The 17,747-nt window shown below is 36.3% G+C and overlaps 3 protein-coding genes across 3 annotated transcripts in view; 2 read left to right on the top strand and 1 right to left on the bottom strand.

Moving 5' to 3' along the window:
• Nucleotides 1-17,747, bottom strand: part of LOC6052980 — a 321,821-nt gene that overhangs the window by 255,531 nt on the left and 48,543 nt on the right. The gene's annotated exons all lie outside the window — the stretch shown is intronic.
• LOC6035750 lies at nt 12,649-13,758 on the top strand. The gene is made up of 4 exons (XM_001845824.2): nt 12,649-13,166; nt 13,220-13,462; nt 13,518-13,617; nt 13,672-13,758. Exons 1-4 carry the CDS (start codon nt 12,664-12,666, stop codon nt 13,681-13,683), a joined length of 858 nt encoding a protein of 285 aa, XP_001845876.2. The 5' UTR covers nt 12,649-12,663; the 3' UTR covers nt 13,684-13,758.
• Nucleotides 13,684-14,243, top strand: LOC119766510 (the record flags this gene model as incomplete). The annotated part of the gene is made up of 2 exons (XM_038251099.1): nt 13,684-13,929; nt 13,991-14,243. Coding segments are annotated over 2 exons (306 nt in total), but the record flags the coding sequence as incomplete, so codon positions are not given.

The following is a 17,747-nucleotide window of genomic DNA, read 5'->3' as shown; positions in this document are numbered from 1 at the left end:
AAAACTTTTCCTTTCGTTTCGCGCCAGTAGATCCCGGGGGCCGTCTGTCTGCTAGAAGAAGTTGAGCTTGGAATCTTTCGTCGAGGGGCATTACGCACCGTGACGAATCGATTGTGTGAGGGGGGTTTGATCTTTTTTTCTAATTTTTTTTCTGCTGAGAATTTGATGACTTGGAGGAAAGTCTGTCTGAGGAATTTTCACTTTCATGCAAGGCAGGGTTGATGAAGTTTTTTTCAGAGTGTTTATTGACATTTGAAAAGTGATACTTAAAAAAATACTATTAAAATCACAAATTTAAAGTTTAGAGTGCACAATTTTCCAAGACAAAAATTTACTGAAGAAAACCATTTTTAAAACGCTTTATCTTCCCAATGAACACTCACTCACTATATCATAAATGATTCGGAGCGTTTAGTATGGTATGTCCACGAATTCTTCCTTCTCTGTTGATTCTGTTTAGTGTGGCCTTTTCACAAAATCTGTCTCTGCGGTCAATGCAACCTAGTAGGCCTGGCCGCCTTAATTTTTACCGTAAATTATCGGGATGGCTCGGATAAACTGCTGTCATTAATATTGTCAAGAAAGGACTTGGGGCGTAATCTAACCAAAAGTTCCTCCAGGATGCTTTCGTCGGAATGGATGCACCTTGTGTCAGATTAGATAAGATTAGATAAGATTAGATTTTAATTCCGAAACTATGGTAAAAATAATGTTGAAAACAAATAAATTAAAAAAAAAATTAGCATGTGATAAAAAAAAAATAAAAAACAATAGTAATTTCATATACAAAAATGGGAAAATTATTTCAAAACTATTTCAGATAATTCACCAATAAAAATCAAAAGCTTCATAAGAACAATTTTTCCATCATTTACCTGACAGGGTGAATATACCAAAATGAGGAAAATAATTTGAAAACTATTTACCTAATTTCAGGTACTTCACAAATTATTAAAAAAAACAGTAGTCTCAAAAACATGTGATAAATATTATTTTTGATAAAAAATAAATAAGAAAAAATATAAAAAAATAAATAAGTAAATAAATCAATTTATTTTTAAAAAGTTTGTAAATTTGTTACATGTTTAAAATTTTTGTCTTTTTTTTATTTTTGATTTTTTATAATAAATTAAAATCTTAAGATTGATGTTTTTTATGTTTAATTTTTTTAATAATGTTTTAAATAAAAAATATCAAATATTACAAAAATATAAAAGCATTAATTTAAAAAAAACTTAACATTAAAAGTTAAAACGGTAAAAATTTTAAGTTTATTTTTTTAATTGAAAAATAAGAAAAAAATCAACGAAGATTTTTTTTGATTGTTTTTTAAATCAGAAACTCAAAAACAAACAATAATTTAAAGCATTTTTTTTTCTTTTCAGACTTATTTTTTTTTTAATTTAATGAATTTGAGATTTTTTATATTTTTTTAATTCGAATTTTTATTTCTTTATTTGAACATTATAAATATTGAAAGTTTTTCGATTTTCCAATGTCATCATTTCAGTGTTTGAATTTTAAAAATAAAAATTTATTATTTGATTCTTTTAAACGCCTAAATTTTTTTATAACTTTTAAAATTGATAAAAATCATAGATTCTGAACATTAAAAAAAATTAGAAATAAAAATTTAATGCGTTTCCAAAAATTCAAGGCATATAAGATTTTAAAATTTCAAATTAAATTTCTGATTTTTGATTTTTCTGAACTTGAATTTTAGATTTTGAGCAAATTAATCGTTCAATTTCCAAAATTTAAATGTTCAGATTTTTTAGATTTTTTTTTTAATTTTTAATCATTTTAAAATTAAAATTTATTTTTCAATTTTTACAATCTCTTGGAATTGGCATCTCTTAGGGATTGAAAATATGCTATTATCTTATATTGACGTTTACGTTACTTAGTCACATTAGGATAGTAAAGTACAGAAAATAATAAACAAAATAACAAGACTGGTCAGATGTAAACATTTCCGATGGATTCCATGATCAATGTATTATGTTAAACCAGCAACACTGCACATAAACAGGAAAAAAAGATTTTTCCACGATATGGCTCAGTTAAATAGACCAAAAATAATTGTATGATAAAATAAAATTTAAAATAAAATGGTATAAAACAAAAGTGTTTATTTAGAACTTTCCATATGATTTGTTGTAAAATGTCATGCAGCTACATCAGAATTTTCAATATTTAGCATGAAAGTTTTTTATACATGATTTATCATGTAACTTGTTTTTCTGAGAAGTTTTTGGCATTCAAATTTTAGGTAATATATAATCATATATAGAAGTAAATAGACCAGTGTTGCCAATTTAATAGATTTTTTATGGCAGTTTTGGAATGCATTTTTTTGCATAATCACAAAAAATCAGCTTGTCATTCCTACCTAATCCCCCATTCCAAGCCACTTACTCACAATGATCAATGGGAGTGATTCACAATCCCCCATCAGAGTTCACCACACTTGAGTCGTCGACGACGAGGATCGTCCCAGCCGTCTTCCCAAGTTGGTTAAGTATTTCAATCTCGCTGTGCGTGTCTCGATGCCTTCGTTTTGTCAGAAATTTTGTGGTGCGGCCGCGGTCGACTGGAAAATCAAGCGCGAGCACCGCGATTACGGGATGCACTTTACATGCATTTTACATGTGTTTCACGTCTTCGTCGATGACGATGACGCCAAAGTCGCGTCGCGACGCGCATCAATCAAAGCTTGCTGGGATGAGATCGTGTCGTGGGATGGCGCAATTTCCTGCGCACTAATAACCATAACAATATAAAATAATATCACTCTTGGTGGAAAGTTGCGCAGCTGCTGCTAGGTGGATGCACTTTTCCTTTTCGGGTGATTCCCGCGTTGACGTACGACGACGACGTGCAATTATTCGCTTGGTTAGAAGAAGCATATTTTTGGAAGGCGTTTCGTAAGACCCAAAAAAAAAACGAACAAACCTAGAAAGTGCTCGGCAAAGCAAAACAAACGCAGGGCCTAAATTGGTTCAGTGAAGTGGAGGAATTTTTCGATTAACACCCGGTTCCGCGTCAAAAAACTAAGTCACGAGACCGTCCCCTCTTCAGCGTCGGATCCACAAGTAGGCTGTGACCACATGGTTCCTCTACATCGCGGCGCTCTCCCATTGATTAATTGACTCTAATGGAATTGTAGTAGCGCGGTATAGTAGGCCTTGCCGGGCTACACTCGTTCATTCTTGAGAGTTCAGAGCCTACTCGGACGGGTTGATTCAGCGAGAGTGTGGCGAATGGTGGTGGCGCAGGAAAGTAAAAGTTTTGGGGTTCCGGAGAGCGCAGACGGACACGTGGGGTCTAATGAAAGAAAGTGTTTTTCTTTTTTGGGGGAATTTGTTTTTGTTGGATGTATGGGCCATCTGAAGGGCCCACTCGAGATTAAAATTAGGGTGAAGATGCGAGATCGAAGATGATCGAAACGAAGGGAATTGGAGCGCGAAATGATCGAAGGCTGTTTGGAAATTGAAATTAGATGGAATTTAAATTTAATTACCAAACTAATTTAAAATTTGGTAATTTGGCAACATTGGCATAACATTACGTCTGAAACTAACTTTTGAAAACAACTTGGTTTGACCGACACCAAACTGCGTCAGTTCAAATAGTTACTCCGCATTTTTGGCTTATAATGTCAAGGAAAACCAACATAAATATTGCTGACCAGCGATGGCTGAGCAAACAAACGAAACCAATTCCACTCGCGCAATCTAGGCAAACAAGCCAAAATCGTGTGGAACGAAGCCAGCGCCTACTGCTGCGAGGAGGCTGATATCCCTTGGCTAAGAGGATCGGTACAAAAATATTGCATAGTTTAAAATAAATTGATTAATTTTAAGATAAATTAATTCATGTTAAGATAAATTAATTAAAATTCAAATGTTATAGAGAAGGTTATACGTTAAGTTTTCAGATCATGTTTTTGAGAAATTTCGTGCATAACATATAGAAAAATCTCCAAGTTTCATTACATTACAAATCATTACATAATTACAGATCTCTTGAGAAAATAAGGTGACAAAACTGTCTTCAAAGAGAATTTGACAATAAATTATCGATTTTCCATCTGCTTGCATCATTAGCGAATCTATTTAAATTTAATTAAAATTCGGTAAAAAGTTTTTAATTGTTTTCGGTTAAAATTTTATTTATTTGTCGGTAAAACTTTATATTTTATATAGCTCAACAAAAAAAAAACTTGTTTTACAAAAAACATTATTTTTAACTAATTTTAACCATTCAGAACGTCCATACAAGTTTGATAGATGAAAGTATGTAAATTTCGAATATCTGTATCTTGAGAACCGAGTTTTTGATTGATTTAGTATTTCAGACTAAATTGTAAGTGTTGATGAGCAGAATGCAAAAAATCTTAGTTTTTTTTTTAATTTATGAGGACTGGAAAATACAATTATTCTTCTATATTCCAACAAAGCAAAAATAAAAAAAATCAAGACTAACATTAAAAAAAGGCATAATAATCCATTATCGAGATATGAATAAAATTTTATTCAAGGGATTCCAAATTATTATGCTTCATATTTCATGGCAGTGCTGCCAGATCTTATGCTTACCGAAAAGGTAAAATTTTAAAAAAACAATTTCATTTCAAAAAAGAGTTTCAATCGAATTATTTGACCCTTTTGAAATGTAAGTCGTGATTTAAAGTGCCGATATTTCACAGAAGTACTGGTCTTCAACTCATCGAATTGGTCAGATTTTTTAAAATCACAACTTGTATTTAAAAAGGGCTTAAATCGATTTTTAGATTCCTTTGAAATTTTATTTTTCAAAAAGTTCAATTTCCTCCTTGAAAATAAAAGTTGGATCATTAGTTTTAAAGATATCATCGATTGTAAATGGTGAGCCAAACGAGTGGCATTTAGAAAAATCCGTTTTTTTTTCTAATTTAAGTTCTTCTCAGCCATCTAGAGTCGAATGGACTGTGTCCAAAAATTTTAAATTGTAGATAATTGTTTACAATTTTTCAAAGATTGTTTTTTAAAAGTTGGACACATTTTTAAAAATCTAAAAATAGTTTTCTTCTCTGAAATAATTAACCTAAAAATGGCTTTAACCCGAAACCGTTGCATTTTATATAAAAAAAAAAAAAACAAAAGACACATTCTCCGGCAATGTACACCTTAGGATGAAATTTTGAAAAGCGTGTATGAGCTATTTGGATATTTTTCCTCGATTCTAGACTACTTGAAGCTTCAAAAATCATGGTTTTCATTAATTGATCATTTGAATATCATTTTGTACAAGTTGGTTAGGTTATGCATCAATTCGTGATAAAATCATCGTTTTAAAACATTTTTCTAAAAACTCCTGGTTTTCAGCGAAATAAAATCCAAAAAATGTTCTTTTGATTGCATTTTGTAGGTTTTTAGTTGTACTAAACGGAAATGTCATGGGTTTGCAGTTAATCTTAAGTAAAGTATTTTTTCAAACTAGTGTAAGTTTACCATTTTATTGCGTTGCAACGTCACGAAAAAGGGACATTTGTTTATGTCAACAAAAAACTAAACATTCAATCATTTTGATATTTCGGATGCTCTTTGTACTTGGAAAGAGCTTTCAAATGCAATCTAGAGCGACTTAATTGGTTGTCTAGATCCAAAGTTTCAACAGGTTTAAGTTTGCGTTGCAACGTCACGAAATTTTAAATCATATTGGTCACATGGCAAAAAAGGTGTATGCGTAGTTGGTTGTTGAAGATAAAAGGGTACTAAATATTATATATTTGTTATATAATGTTTCCGAGCATATTTACAAAAGAATTGTACATGGGTCATTCACAAATTCCGTCATTTAAGTTTGATGCAACTCGAAAAAAAAAGTATTTTATGAAACTTTTTGAACAAATCAAAACAGACCGATGTTCACAAGGGAAAAAAATTCTAAAACTTTCAAAAAAGTAATCACGTGGTTACTGGATGGCCCCTTTATGATAAACTGATTTACGTGAGGGTTCATTCTAATACAACGCAATGATTTTTTTTTATCCCACACCCTTATGTAAGTTAAATTACAGTGAAATTCATTAAACAATAAAAATCACGTGATTCGATTGTTTTTTTTCACAAACTTTTGTCACTCTGTTGTTGGACGAACCCTTACTTAAATAAGTTGTATGCAACGTTTTGTTGTTCACAATTAAAAATGTTATGTTGCGCAGTTAAACAGTTATATTATTTCCTCAAATTTAATTTAAAAGCACAAAAGTCAAAAAAATAAGTTACGTTGTTTGCAGATCACCCCTTAGGGGCCATGAACAAACGATATGGGCACTTTATTTATAAATTCAAAATAAGCTCTCCTGAAAACTTGAAGCTCCTCACCTCCCTTCTAAAACTTCCACGTGTTTTGTAAGTTGCCCAAAACCATTAAAATATTAAGGGAGCGTTCTTGCATTACGTAACAAAACATTTATATTTTTAGACCCCCTCCACCCCCTGGAAATACATTTCCTATACACTTTTTTTGTATAAATCCTCGAACCCTCCTCCCTCCCCCTTGATATTACGCCGTTACGTAATGCATGGACGTCCCGTTACATGTATAGAGGACGGGAGAGGAGGGGGGGGGGGGTTTCCTTCGTGATAATGGAATAATACAAAAAAAAAAATATTTTGAAAACCCTTTGGAAATCTTCGTAAATCGTACTGCAACTGTGAAAGCAGAATAGGGGAGGGGGGGGGTCTAACATGGGCAGGCCAATCAATTCACATGTCCTTGTACTGTCTATTAATGTCTTATAATCAAATCTTAACCCACAGTTGTTTAGCCTAACAAAAACTATGATTTATTTTGAAACTATAATTTCGTGACGTTGCAACGCAACGAAAAACCCTGTTTTCAAAAACAGAGCGTTGCAACGTCACGAAATGTAAGCGGTCTTCAAAAATCAAGGTTTAATTTTTTCGAAAAACTAATGATTGCATTCGATTTGTTGGCCAATTTTACACTAAAAATGGAAGAAGAACTCAAAATTTGCCGTTTAACAGAGCAGAGTTAATGGCGAAACATGAATTGGGTCAGGTTTGAGAAAAAGTCACGCGTTGCAACGTCACGCTACATATCACCCTCTCAAAAACAGAATGTTCGCTTAAAATAATGTTTCAACATTGTTTCTTATAGGCAATTTAATGTACTTTCCGAATCTGTAATAACATATGTACATTTTCAATGTAATTTTTGAGTTACAGCCGAAATACTGAAAAAAGAAAAGTCAAAGCGTTGCAACGTCACGGCGGAATGTGTCAAAAGTATTTTTTTTCATCCCATATCTTATGTTAAATTCAAAAACGATTTTTGGAAGCTTTTTTTATGAATTTTCGATACTTTCCGAAAAGCACATTTAAAATAAATCATAACTTGGCGAAAAACAAAACTTCAATCATTCCCTAAAGCATAAAATTGTCACTTTTGTCCACTAAAACATTACAAATAATGAAAAAATTTATTTCGAAATCTTGAACAAAATGTACCAGCCTAGAAAAAATATTTTAAAAATTGGTAGGTTATTCTTTTTCGGTATACATTTTTTCGGACAGTCTTAACTATAACCTAAAACTATGCCGAAAGCGTTAAATCGTTCAAAATACCCCGTCTGAAGATACACATTTTCGAATATATTTGCAATTTCATCCAAAAAATACAAAAATTAAAAACAGTTGCAAACTGCCCATATTTATATTGTCGAATTGTCAAAAAAAGTGTTGCCAAATCTTGTTAATAAAGTTTTGCAAAATTCAAAACACAATTTTTTTGCAAAATGATTTCCTTTTATTTTTGTGTGAAAGTGAAATTAAAATTGCTCATGCTTTAAAAATAAATCTCTTTAAGACGATTTTAGTGAGTTTACAGGATGCACGTTATTTACCATAGCTAATTGCTAATTACCCCATCTCCCAAGGAATCTTCCTCTTAATTGCAACATGTAATTACCCTGGTAACACCTATTAAAACGTCCCTCACTACAACCCAACCAAACGAACCAGTTTCCACGACTTGGTCAGCGTGTTACTCTCATGGCGGTGATAACTTTTCATTTTTTGCAAAAACCCGATTCTCAGTCAAACTCAGCCATGTCGCTTTAGTTGTGACCGTTTTTGTAACCGCGCGATCCGATGACTAACCGAGTTTAGCCTTAACCAAAGCCTCCACAGTTTTTGGCCCTGGGATTAAGAAATTTATATCGATGGGTCTATATCCAACAGTCTTCCAAGCTGAAATTTTCGCAATTATTGAATGTATTCATATTTGTTTAAATCGTAACTATAGATATTCTAATATTTGTATCTTCTCAGACAGTCTGGCTGCTCTAAATGCACTCAAAGGGTATACCTGTCAGTCAAAACTAGTTTGGGAAGCAATTATGCTTTTGAAACAATTATCTTTAAAAAACACTGTTAATCTATATTGGGTTCCTGGACATTGCGGAATAGATGGTAATGAAGCGGCAGACTGTCTAGCCAGGGAAGGATCTGGAACAAACCTGATTGGACCGGAACCCTTCTTTGGAATACCAGACTGTTCCTTGAAAATGGAATTAAAACGTTGGGAAACATCTATGGTAATGTCTAATTGGAATGCGGCTATAGCTTGTAGACAATCAAAAAGGTTTATTTATCCTTGTGAAAAATCATCTCGAGTTTTACTAAAACTGGATAAAAGAAATCTCAGGATCATAATTGGTTTATTAACTGGTCATTGCCCTTGTAGGTATCATTTAGTTAAAATGAACAAATTACAGGATTCAAGATGTCGTTTTTGCAACATTGAATATGAAACATCAGAGCACCTGCTGTGTGAATGCAGTGCTCTTATTCAAAGAAGAATTTTATTTTTAGGAAAAGGATTTTTGCTACCCAAAGATATTTGGGAAGCGAGTCCTAGTAGGGTAATCGACTTTATCAAACGAGTCGATCCTAACTGGGACGAATGCAGCTTTAAGTAACGCTCTTCACGCTAAATGGTGCTGGGTGAACTTATCTGCTATAAAAAAGGGTCACACCACAATATTCCTATAATTGGTCGCAGTGGTATTATGGCTCGACAAAAAAAAAAAAAAAAAAAAAAACCCTCCACATACCTCCACCATCGTTTGGTTTAGTCGGTGCTCAGAGTTGGTCATTTAGTTATTATATATGACCGCAAGGTCATTTTATCGGCCATTAAAGGCGGCGTTGGCTGTGTGTTGGTGTTGGCGCGATCGCAGTAGTCGTGGTGGTGTACGACCGTCAATTATCGCAGCAGGCGTCGCCGTCTGTGGGCTCTCTATATGGTTCACCTGTTTGTTTACTTTTCTCTAGGTTAGGTTGTGGAGATCTTCACGTACCGATAAGTGGAGGAGAGCAATATGATTAGCTAATTTACGTGCTCGGGCCAAAGTGGCGTGAAAAATGTCGGTAAACAAATTGCGAGCTCGGGAAATTGGCCTTGGTTACGCCGTTACGCGCGACACATGTTGACCTAACCTCAAAAAAAGAAGCATCGAAGTTGCTTCGATTGGTACTCCTTTTATGAATAACTAATTTTAAACGTAATTAAAATCTCGTCAACTTGAAGCGTCACGCTTGTTACATCGAAAAAAAAAGCGAAAGTGGTCACGACCCAGCAAGTCCCATAAATCCCTGGGAACCCATTGCAAATGAGTTCCGCATATACAGACTTTCATCTACGACTTCGCCCGGAGATCCTTATCGGGGAGGTCCGTTGAACCAGTTTTCGGGTGAAACCTTCACGGATCATGCAGATCGGTCCCGGCTTTTGGCCGTCGTCGTCGCCACCAAAGCAGGCGCGGGTGATCAATCAGCGAATTTCTACGCGCCGCGCCGCAAATCTCTTTGGGGAGGGGGTTTGTCGTACTGCCAGCATGGCTCACTAGGATGTCGATACGGTGCAACACGATTTGTGACTCACGATTGATCGGATCGCGACACTTTGGAATTGTGAGGCACGCGTGACTTTGGGGAAGGGATCGAGCGCAGTATTGGTTTTTGTGAAACGTGGTTTGAGAATTTGATAAAATAAAAAAAAACATTAAAATCGATGGAAAAGTTTATATACTGTTTTTTTTCATAATTAATTTTTCTACTTTATCCAATTCATCGTCTGCCCACACAGGAAATAAGAGGTTAACTCCAAACCATTAAATATTCAAAACCTTACTGTCTAGAGAAGCCATAGTATTCCACAATTACTGCACATCTTGTTTTGATAACAGCGTACAACAAAATTGGCAACTAGACGGATCCATATGCATGGTGCACGGTGCAATAACTGGCTGAGAATTTCATCACATGGCAGTAATAATTTTGCAAATTTGTTAAAGTTCAAATCAGTGGTGTTCAAATGATTTCCTTTTATGCCTGTTTGGAAACCATTGATTTAAGATCAAGAACTTTTTTTTAGATAGCATAAACTTTTGAACCAAAATCTCTATAACACATTTTTGCCTCTGAGCAGTTCTCTAGGATTTCGGTCATTCGATTTTTTTTGTATTTTTTAATCCGACTGAAACTTTTTTGGTGCCTTCGGTATGCCCAAAGAAGCCATTTTGCATAATTAGTTTGTCCATATAATTTTCCATACAAATTTGGCAGCTGTCCATACAAAAATGATGTATAAAAATTCAAAAATCTGTATCTTTTTAAGGAATTTTTTGATCGATTTGATGTCTTCGGCAAAGTTGTAGGTATGGATACGGACTACACTGGAAAAAAATGATACACGGTAAAAAAAAATTGGTGATTTTTTATTTAACTTTTTATTACTAAAATTTGATTTGCAAAAAAACACTATTTTTAATTTTTTTTTATTTTTTGATATGTTTCAGAGGACATAAAATGCCAACTTTTCAGAAATTTCCAGGTTGTGCAAAAAATCATTGACCGAGTTATGAATTTTTTAATCAATACTAATTTTTTCAAAAAATCGAAATATTGGTCGCAAAATTTTTTCAACTTCATTTTTCGATGTAAAATTAAATTTGCAATCAAAAAGTACTTTACTGAAATTTTGATAAAGTGCACCGTTTTCAAGTTAAATCCCTATTTAGGTGACTTTTTTGAAAATTGTGGCAGTTTTTCATTTTTTTAAATTAGTGCACATGTTTGCACACTTTTGGAAAAAAATATTTTTGAAAAGCTGAGAAAATTCTCTATATTTTGCTTCTTCGGACTTTGTTGATACGACCTTTAGTTGCTGAGATATTGCAATGCAAAGGTTTAAAAACAGGAAAATTGATGTTTTCTAAGTCTCACCCAAACAGCCCACCATTTTTAAATGTCGACATCTCAGCAACTAATGGTCCGATTTTCAATGTTAATATTTGAAACATTTGTGAAATTTTTCGATCTTTTCGAAAACATTATTTTCAAAATTTTCAAATCAAGACTAACATTTCAAAAGGGCCAAACATTCAATATTACGCCCTTTTAAAATGTTAGTTCTATTCTTGCAGAAATAAACGCAATTTTAAAATGAATAGCAGTTTTTCCAGCTTCCCAAGATTTAAGTTTGGATGCCAATAAATAACTAGAATGTTTAGGTTCGAGTAAAAATTTTGACATAGAGACCACCAAGACCTATGGATTTCAAGGGCATCTTCTCGTTTTCAGTTTTAATTTTTTTTATCAAATAGTTTATAAAAGTCCAATGTGAAATAGCTTATAAAATCACACGATTCTTTAAAAAAACCTTTACATCCAAATTTTGAAAAAGAGCGAAAGAGCCGTTCAAAAGAGCGGCTCTTTTTAATGAGCGAACGAAAATGAGCGGCTCCTAAAAAAGAGCGGTTTTGTCCACCTCTATTTAATTCACATTTTTTAGTCCATTTTTACAAAGGTTTACGAGATTCCTAAGGGCTAATAAGATTAAAAATTTCTTAAATCATCCTTTAATTCATTGAAGATTTAAATAGTTAAAGGTACCTTTTATTCCGTAATTTAAGGTGCTAAAGACGGATTGCAATTGTTTTTATTTTAGTTTATAAGGTGTTACAAAATTATTAAAGAAAATATATTTCAACCAAGTATGCTTGAAATTACCGATTTTCCGGTTTTCGCTTTATCGTGGATTTGGCAAATTCCTGACCTTCTCGAGACTTGAGTGGCCACACTGTAAATTTCGATCATGGTTGACTGCCAACGAGCTGCTACGCCGGATCAGCAGAGTAACCGCTGAAGATCTCTTCTTTTTCGTCAATACCGGCGCCCGCCTCAATGAGATGCAGTTCAACAGAGGTAAGAATGTTAGTCCGATATTTGAAGTTGCAGACTCATCAGGCACAGAGTTTGTCGCTCTATACCTGTTGACACCGCATGTGACCGTTGAATCCACAGCATCTCCTTCAATCATCACGGGAAGTGGGGGGATGATGTTAGTGAGGGATGGAAAGGGTAGGACAGGATTTATCTTGCTACTTTACTACTTTACCCATAAAGGTGATTAGCTGTGTAATAATTTTTGATGCTCTGTATAACTTCAGTCAATAAGTTAGTATCAGGACCGCTGGTCAAATTTTCCTTTTATTGAGGGCAATTTCCCCTCTGTTTGAGCTCCACTGACTCAAATTAATATCAGAGCATCCACCGCGCAACAGTTCCGATTCTACCGTCCACCAAGATGGCCGCCCTCCCGAAACAACTCCAGGTGATGCCGTCCACGTTGCGAATCCTGGCGCTGACCGGTGTTTGGGGATCTGGGAGGAAAATCTACCGATTCGGGCTGATGTTCGGTTACGGATTTATGATGCTGCCAAGATTCGTGTTTGGCGTCGGCAGTGATAACCTGTCGGCCATTTTGAAAAGCATCGGCGAGGTGATCTTCCTCAGCTCGATCTTTGTGCCGGCGCTGGTGTTTGCCGGGAAACGGGGGACGTTCGAAAAGGTCGTCACCGGGTTGGGGGAAATTTTCCAGAAAGCTACAATCGGTGAACATTTCAAAGAGTGCTTTGAATTGATCGAGCAGCAAAATGTGAAGATCAAGAAATTTGCTGATTTTCTAACAATTTACATGATGTTTGCCGCGTTTGGATACTGCATGCCGTCGCTTTTCATCTCATACCTGCGCTATTTTACCAACGATGGAACCAATCCGGTCGTATTCGTACTTCCAATGGAACAAGAGTGAGCGGGAATTTTGAATGAGATTAAAATTTTGTTTAATTTTCGAATTTCAGGTTCTACGGACTGCACATTCGTACAAACTTGGCACATTACAACATTTTTATGGTATTTTCACTGTTGGCCTACATGGTTTGCTCGTACTTTACGCTGGTCAAGTTGACTCTGCCACTTTTCACGATAAGGTACAGCTCGATGACCTACCGCTTGGTGGCAATAAGAATTCGGAATTTGACCAGATATAAATCTTCAGCCGCTGATATAAAGGATATCATTGAGCTTCACCAACAAGCTTTCAAGTAAGATTGGGTTAAACATTTTTTTGAGTAAAGTTTAAAAACTTTTTTCCAACAGCGTCACAGCCTTGGTCGAAGAAATGTGTCACATTCCGGTGGCACTAGAATTCCTAACGTGTATTCTCCTTTGGAGTTTGGTCATGTTTTACATCTCAACTGTAAGTTTTCAAACATTTTTGCTGCAACTAATTTCAAAAATTATTCTCCCCCAGACAATGGGCTAGGATCTGTTTAGCATTTTGATCGTGGTATTTTCATCACTGGTGGAAGCCTTTGGCTACTCGTACCTCGGCTCGGAGCTATCCGAGCAGGCCGTGACAGTTGGCGCCGCCTGCTACGAACTGCCCTGGTACGAGAGCTCGAGCGCGGAGCTGACCCTGGCTTGCCGGCGAATAATCCAACGCAGCCTGAAAGCGACGCGGCTCACCGGACTTAAAATGTTCTCCATCGATTTGAAAACATATGGGAATGTTAGTTTGGGTTGAAATTGTTTAAAATATGTTTTTTTAATAATGCTTTTTTTCATTTCAGATCGTAAATATTTCATACTCATACTATTTGATTCTGAAGGATGTGCTTGATGTTTTGTAAGAACAATTTCAATGAAGAATTCTTCAAATCATTAAGAAACATGGAAGGTAAATAAAAACATGAATATTGAAAGTAACTTGCATGCTAAATTTGATAGATGATAACATTCAACAAAAGAAAAATTGCATGCAAGAAGAGATGTCAGACACAACGATATCTACTATTGAATAAAAAAAACATAATATGGTAGATATATTGTTGAAGTAGATTTTATTTGAAAATGTGGTGACCTCAAACAAAACAGAACATCAAAAGCATTTTTAGCAATATTATACAAATTTTCACGATTTATGAACATCCCATTTTTGATTGTCGAGCATCACTTAACCGAAGTTTGTATGGAGTAAAGGGTCAATGACATCTGGGAGAGAATAGATTGTCTTTGGCTTGTATGCAACTTTCCAATTTTCGAAAGCTTACAAGTCAAGCTAAATTTAAAATTGCATGCAACTTGCAACTTGAAAAACAGCGACATCTAGTAGTGCCTAGAAAAGCGTGATCTTTAGTGAAGTAACTTGTATTAATTTTCTTTTCAGTAGTCACGCATGTTTATTTTTGAGCAAAATACCTTTCAATCGCAGTTCCATACTTGGAGAACCCCGACAGTTACACTCGAGACCCCCCATCAAAACCCTTCCCTACAATGCGTCTTCCCCCCTCTAACAAACGCGATCCCATTATCGACGCGCGCCACATCATTGTCTGAAGGTCATTTACGAGAGAGACACTTTCTAGCCCCAGTCAGCGTGTGCCCCGCACGATTTATGGGCCCATTCATGACGGTGGTTACGGTGGACCCCTACCCCTAATCTTTCCCCGCACGTTAAATTCTCCGCGCCTGCTATGGTTCGGAACAAATCGCGGCCTATTATAAGGTCCAAGCTCTGAAATTCACTTTCTTTCGGACAATTTGCAGGGTAGGTACCTTTCACTTGATGGTCGTCACCTTGCCCCGGGGTCCGACCAAACGTCCCTGAGATGCTGTGTGATTCCTCAGTGGATACTTTTGAGGGGTTACATGAGCGAATTATGAGTTTTTAAACTCATTTTAGGAGATTTATCTCAAAAAGACCATAAAAAGTTGAAATTATTTGTTGATATTTAAATCATAAAGCATAACATCAATTTACCAAGTAGGTACCCCCTTAAAATCACAATTGATCCCCGTGTAGCCGTGACGACAACAAAGCAAAACCCACTATTACGTGAACTCACGTAATTTGCACAAATTCTCGGCGCCCTGTCTGCTGGTCAGTGACTTCGGAAAAAAGAAGCCCCCCTCGATTGACCACCGATTTTTACATTTTTCGCCAGGCTGGTGATTTAAAAATTGGCATTTGCAAAAAAAAAAATGCAGAAAAAAGCTCCGTGACCAAGGGTTTGTGTGAGGTCGCGCTTTTGGTCGGTCGGTCGTGCGGTAATTTTGCGCAGTTTTTGGGCGAAAATTGCTGAAAGGCTTCTTTTTCGAGGCTTGGGAACGAAATTAGGCGTTGCGTAATGGCGGAACAGTTTTGCGAGTTTCCGCTTGAGGAAATTTGAAGGACAGCTGAAAGATGGGAATGTTTAATTAAACTTGCATGCGACATGCAACAGTAATTGTATGCAAGATACCTTATCAAACGCACCGCCATCTAGCGTCGACTAGGCAAAGTTCATCCCACGTGGATTAAAATTGCTCAATCTAATCAAAATTATCCAACAACGGCGACCTCACAAAACTTCGAAAATTGATCCATTGTTGGTCGGGGCATTCCTCCGCGCATTTTTCCCTAGACTGCATAATTACAGGGCTGCGATTAAGCGATTCCGCATCGTCGTGATAGCTAGCTTAATAAAATTGCGCCGATTTTTCGAGCGATGAACTCACTACTATAGGGTTTACTACTCGATAACCTTTGCAGCGATTGAGCTATTTTGTCGGACAGACAGACGATCGCAATGCATTTGAAAATATGTGCCAGAAAGGGGAGGCAGGCCGAAATAAATGTAGGTAAAGGTGTGGCCCCGAAAAAAACGTGTGCCAAGTAATGGGCACGCACCGTTTGAACACTATTATTATCGCTGTAGGTTAAAGGTCTTTGTGGGGTGGGATTTGTGTGGAGATTGGGAGATATTGAAGGTGTCATTAGATAATAATTGTACGGTTTTACAGATAATTGTGCAGTTTTTATTCAAGTTACGCACAAATTTGATTTCAGCATCTTTAGAATAAGACAAATTTTATGGAAAAAGGACATCTGGTGGAGAGTAGTTGAATTAACTTGAATGCAATATTCAGTTGATTCCAATACAAAGGGCACGAAATTGCATACAATTTCAACCTTGAATCGCAGCGACATCTAGTAATGATCAGAGAAAGCTGATCACTTGCTGATCACCATTTTTAAGAATAGCGTCTCTAGAACGCTGATCAATCGGTTTTCGCACAGCCCAACTCTCATCGCTTCTCACGACCCGTGGAAACAGGGTCATCGACGAGTTTTCATCGAGAACAACCCGTTCCGCGGCTTCCCAGCAAAGTGTTATCGCGCACCATAAATCCGTATTTTCTCGCACATCTTTCATCTATCGCCTCGCGGCGCAAAGTTGCAACAACTCGAGAACATGTCCATAAATAACATTTCAATAGGGCGTTTATAATTTTCCCAAATTCCGCGGCCAGGGAAAGAAAAACATATTTTTTGGAGTGCGCCAAAATCAACACCTCGCGAGAGAGAGAAAGATTGTAACCTATTTTAGAACCACATTGAAAACAAGAAAACTTCACCCCCCTGAGGGAAAAAAGCGAAGAAAAATGGCAACCTCTTACTGGAATCCGGTGCTAGCGACTTAAGCGAAGCACCATTCTTCCTCCAACATATATCCAGAAAGATTATTTTTGTAGCGTTCGCGCGGCAATATTTTAAAGCGGACGACCATGTCGCAATTTCCTTTTCCCTCCTCTGGGAGAGACGTCTGAAAACGCATCCCCGAGTTTTGTTGCAATATCTTCTTCCCCGTGGAGTCGTTATGCCAAACCTGCGCCGAGATCCAGCTGAAACCTATCATCATCTCCGGCGGGACTTCGGAGGGACGACCACGGAAGAAAGAAAAACATTAGAGCTCGAATCCGTCGCCGAGGGGTCCCCCGCTGACTTTTCGCGGTTTGTGTCTTGTGAGTTCTTTTGGGGCGCTGCAGATCGTAATATCTCATCTCATCGGTGTGGCTTAGTTCTTAAGTTGTTTGTGTGGCCCGGTTTTTTTTATGGGTGGAATACCGGCGGGAAAATTGTGCCCGATATGACCGGTTAGTTCCACACTTCCTTCGCGTTTGAATTTGGGCCACGACTTCCAACCGCATTAGATGGGAATTTCAGAGTTGCGAAATTGGTTGAGAGATGCATTTTGGGGCGAAACACTCAATAAAATGACGAAATTTTACTTCAGTCGGTTTCGACGATATCAGATTAATCATGTTTTGAGGCAGCGTCATCTGGTGGAGAATAGTTGCAACTATCTTGCATGCAATTTTCTGCCTCGCATATTACAAGAAACAGAAAGTTGCATAACATGATAATTGAATTGCTACGACATCTATTAGTGATCAGCGAAAGCTTATCTTTTGATATCGATAAAATCAGCTAATTACACAAAATTGAACCGAAGTCGTCCGATCTCGGTGACATCTTGCGATCTCAACGAACTGAACAGAAGTGGT

This window comes from Culex quinquefasciatus, chromosome 2 (assembly GCF_015732765.1).
Source record: "Culex quinquefasciatus strain JHB chromosome 2, VPISU_Cqui_1.0_pri_paternal, whole genome shotgun sequence".
NCBI classification, from domain to species: Eukaryota; Metazoa; Arthropoda; class Insecta; order Diptera; family Culicidae; genus Culex; species Culex quinquefasciatus.
The sequence above is the reverse complement of the archived record's forward strand: the minus strand, read 5'-3'. Positions and strand labels throughout refer to the sequence as shown.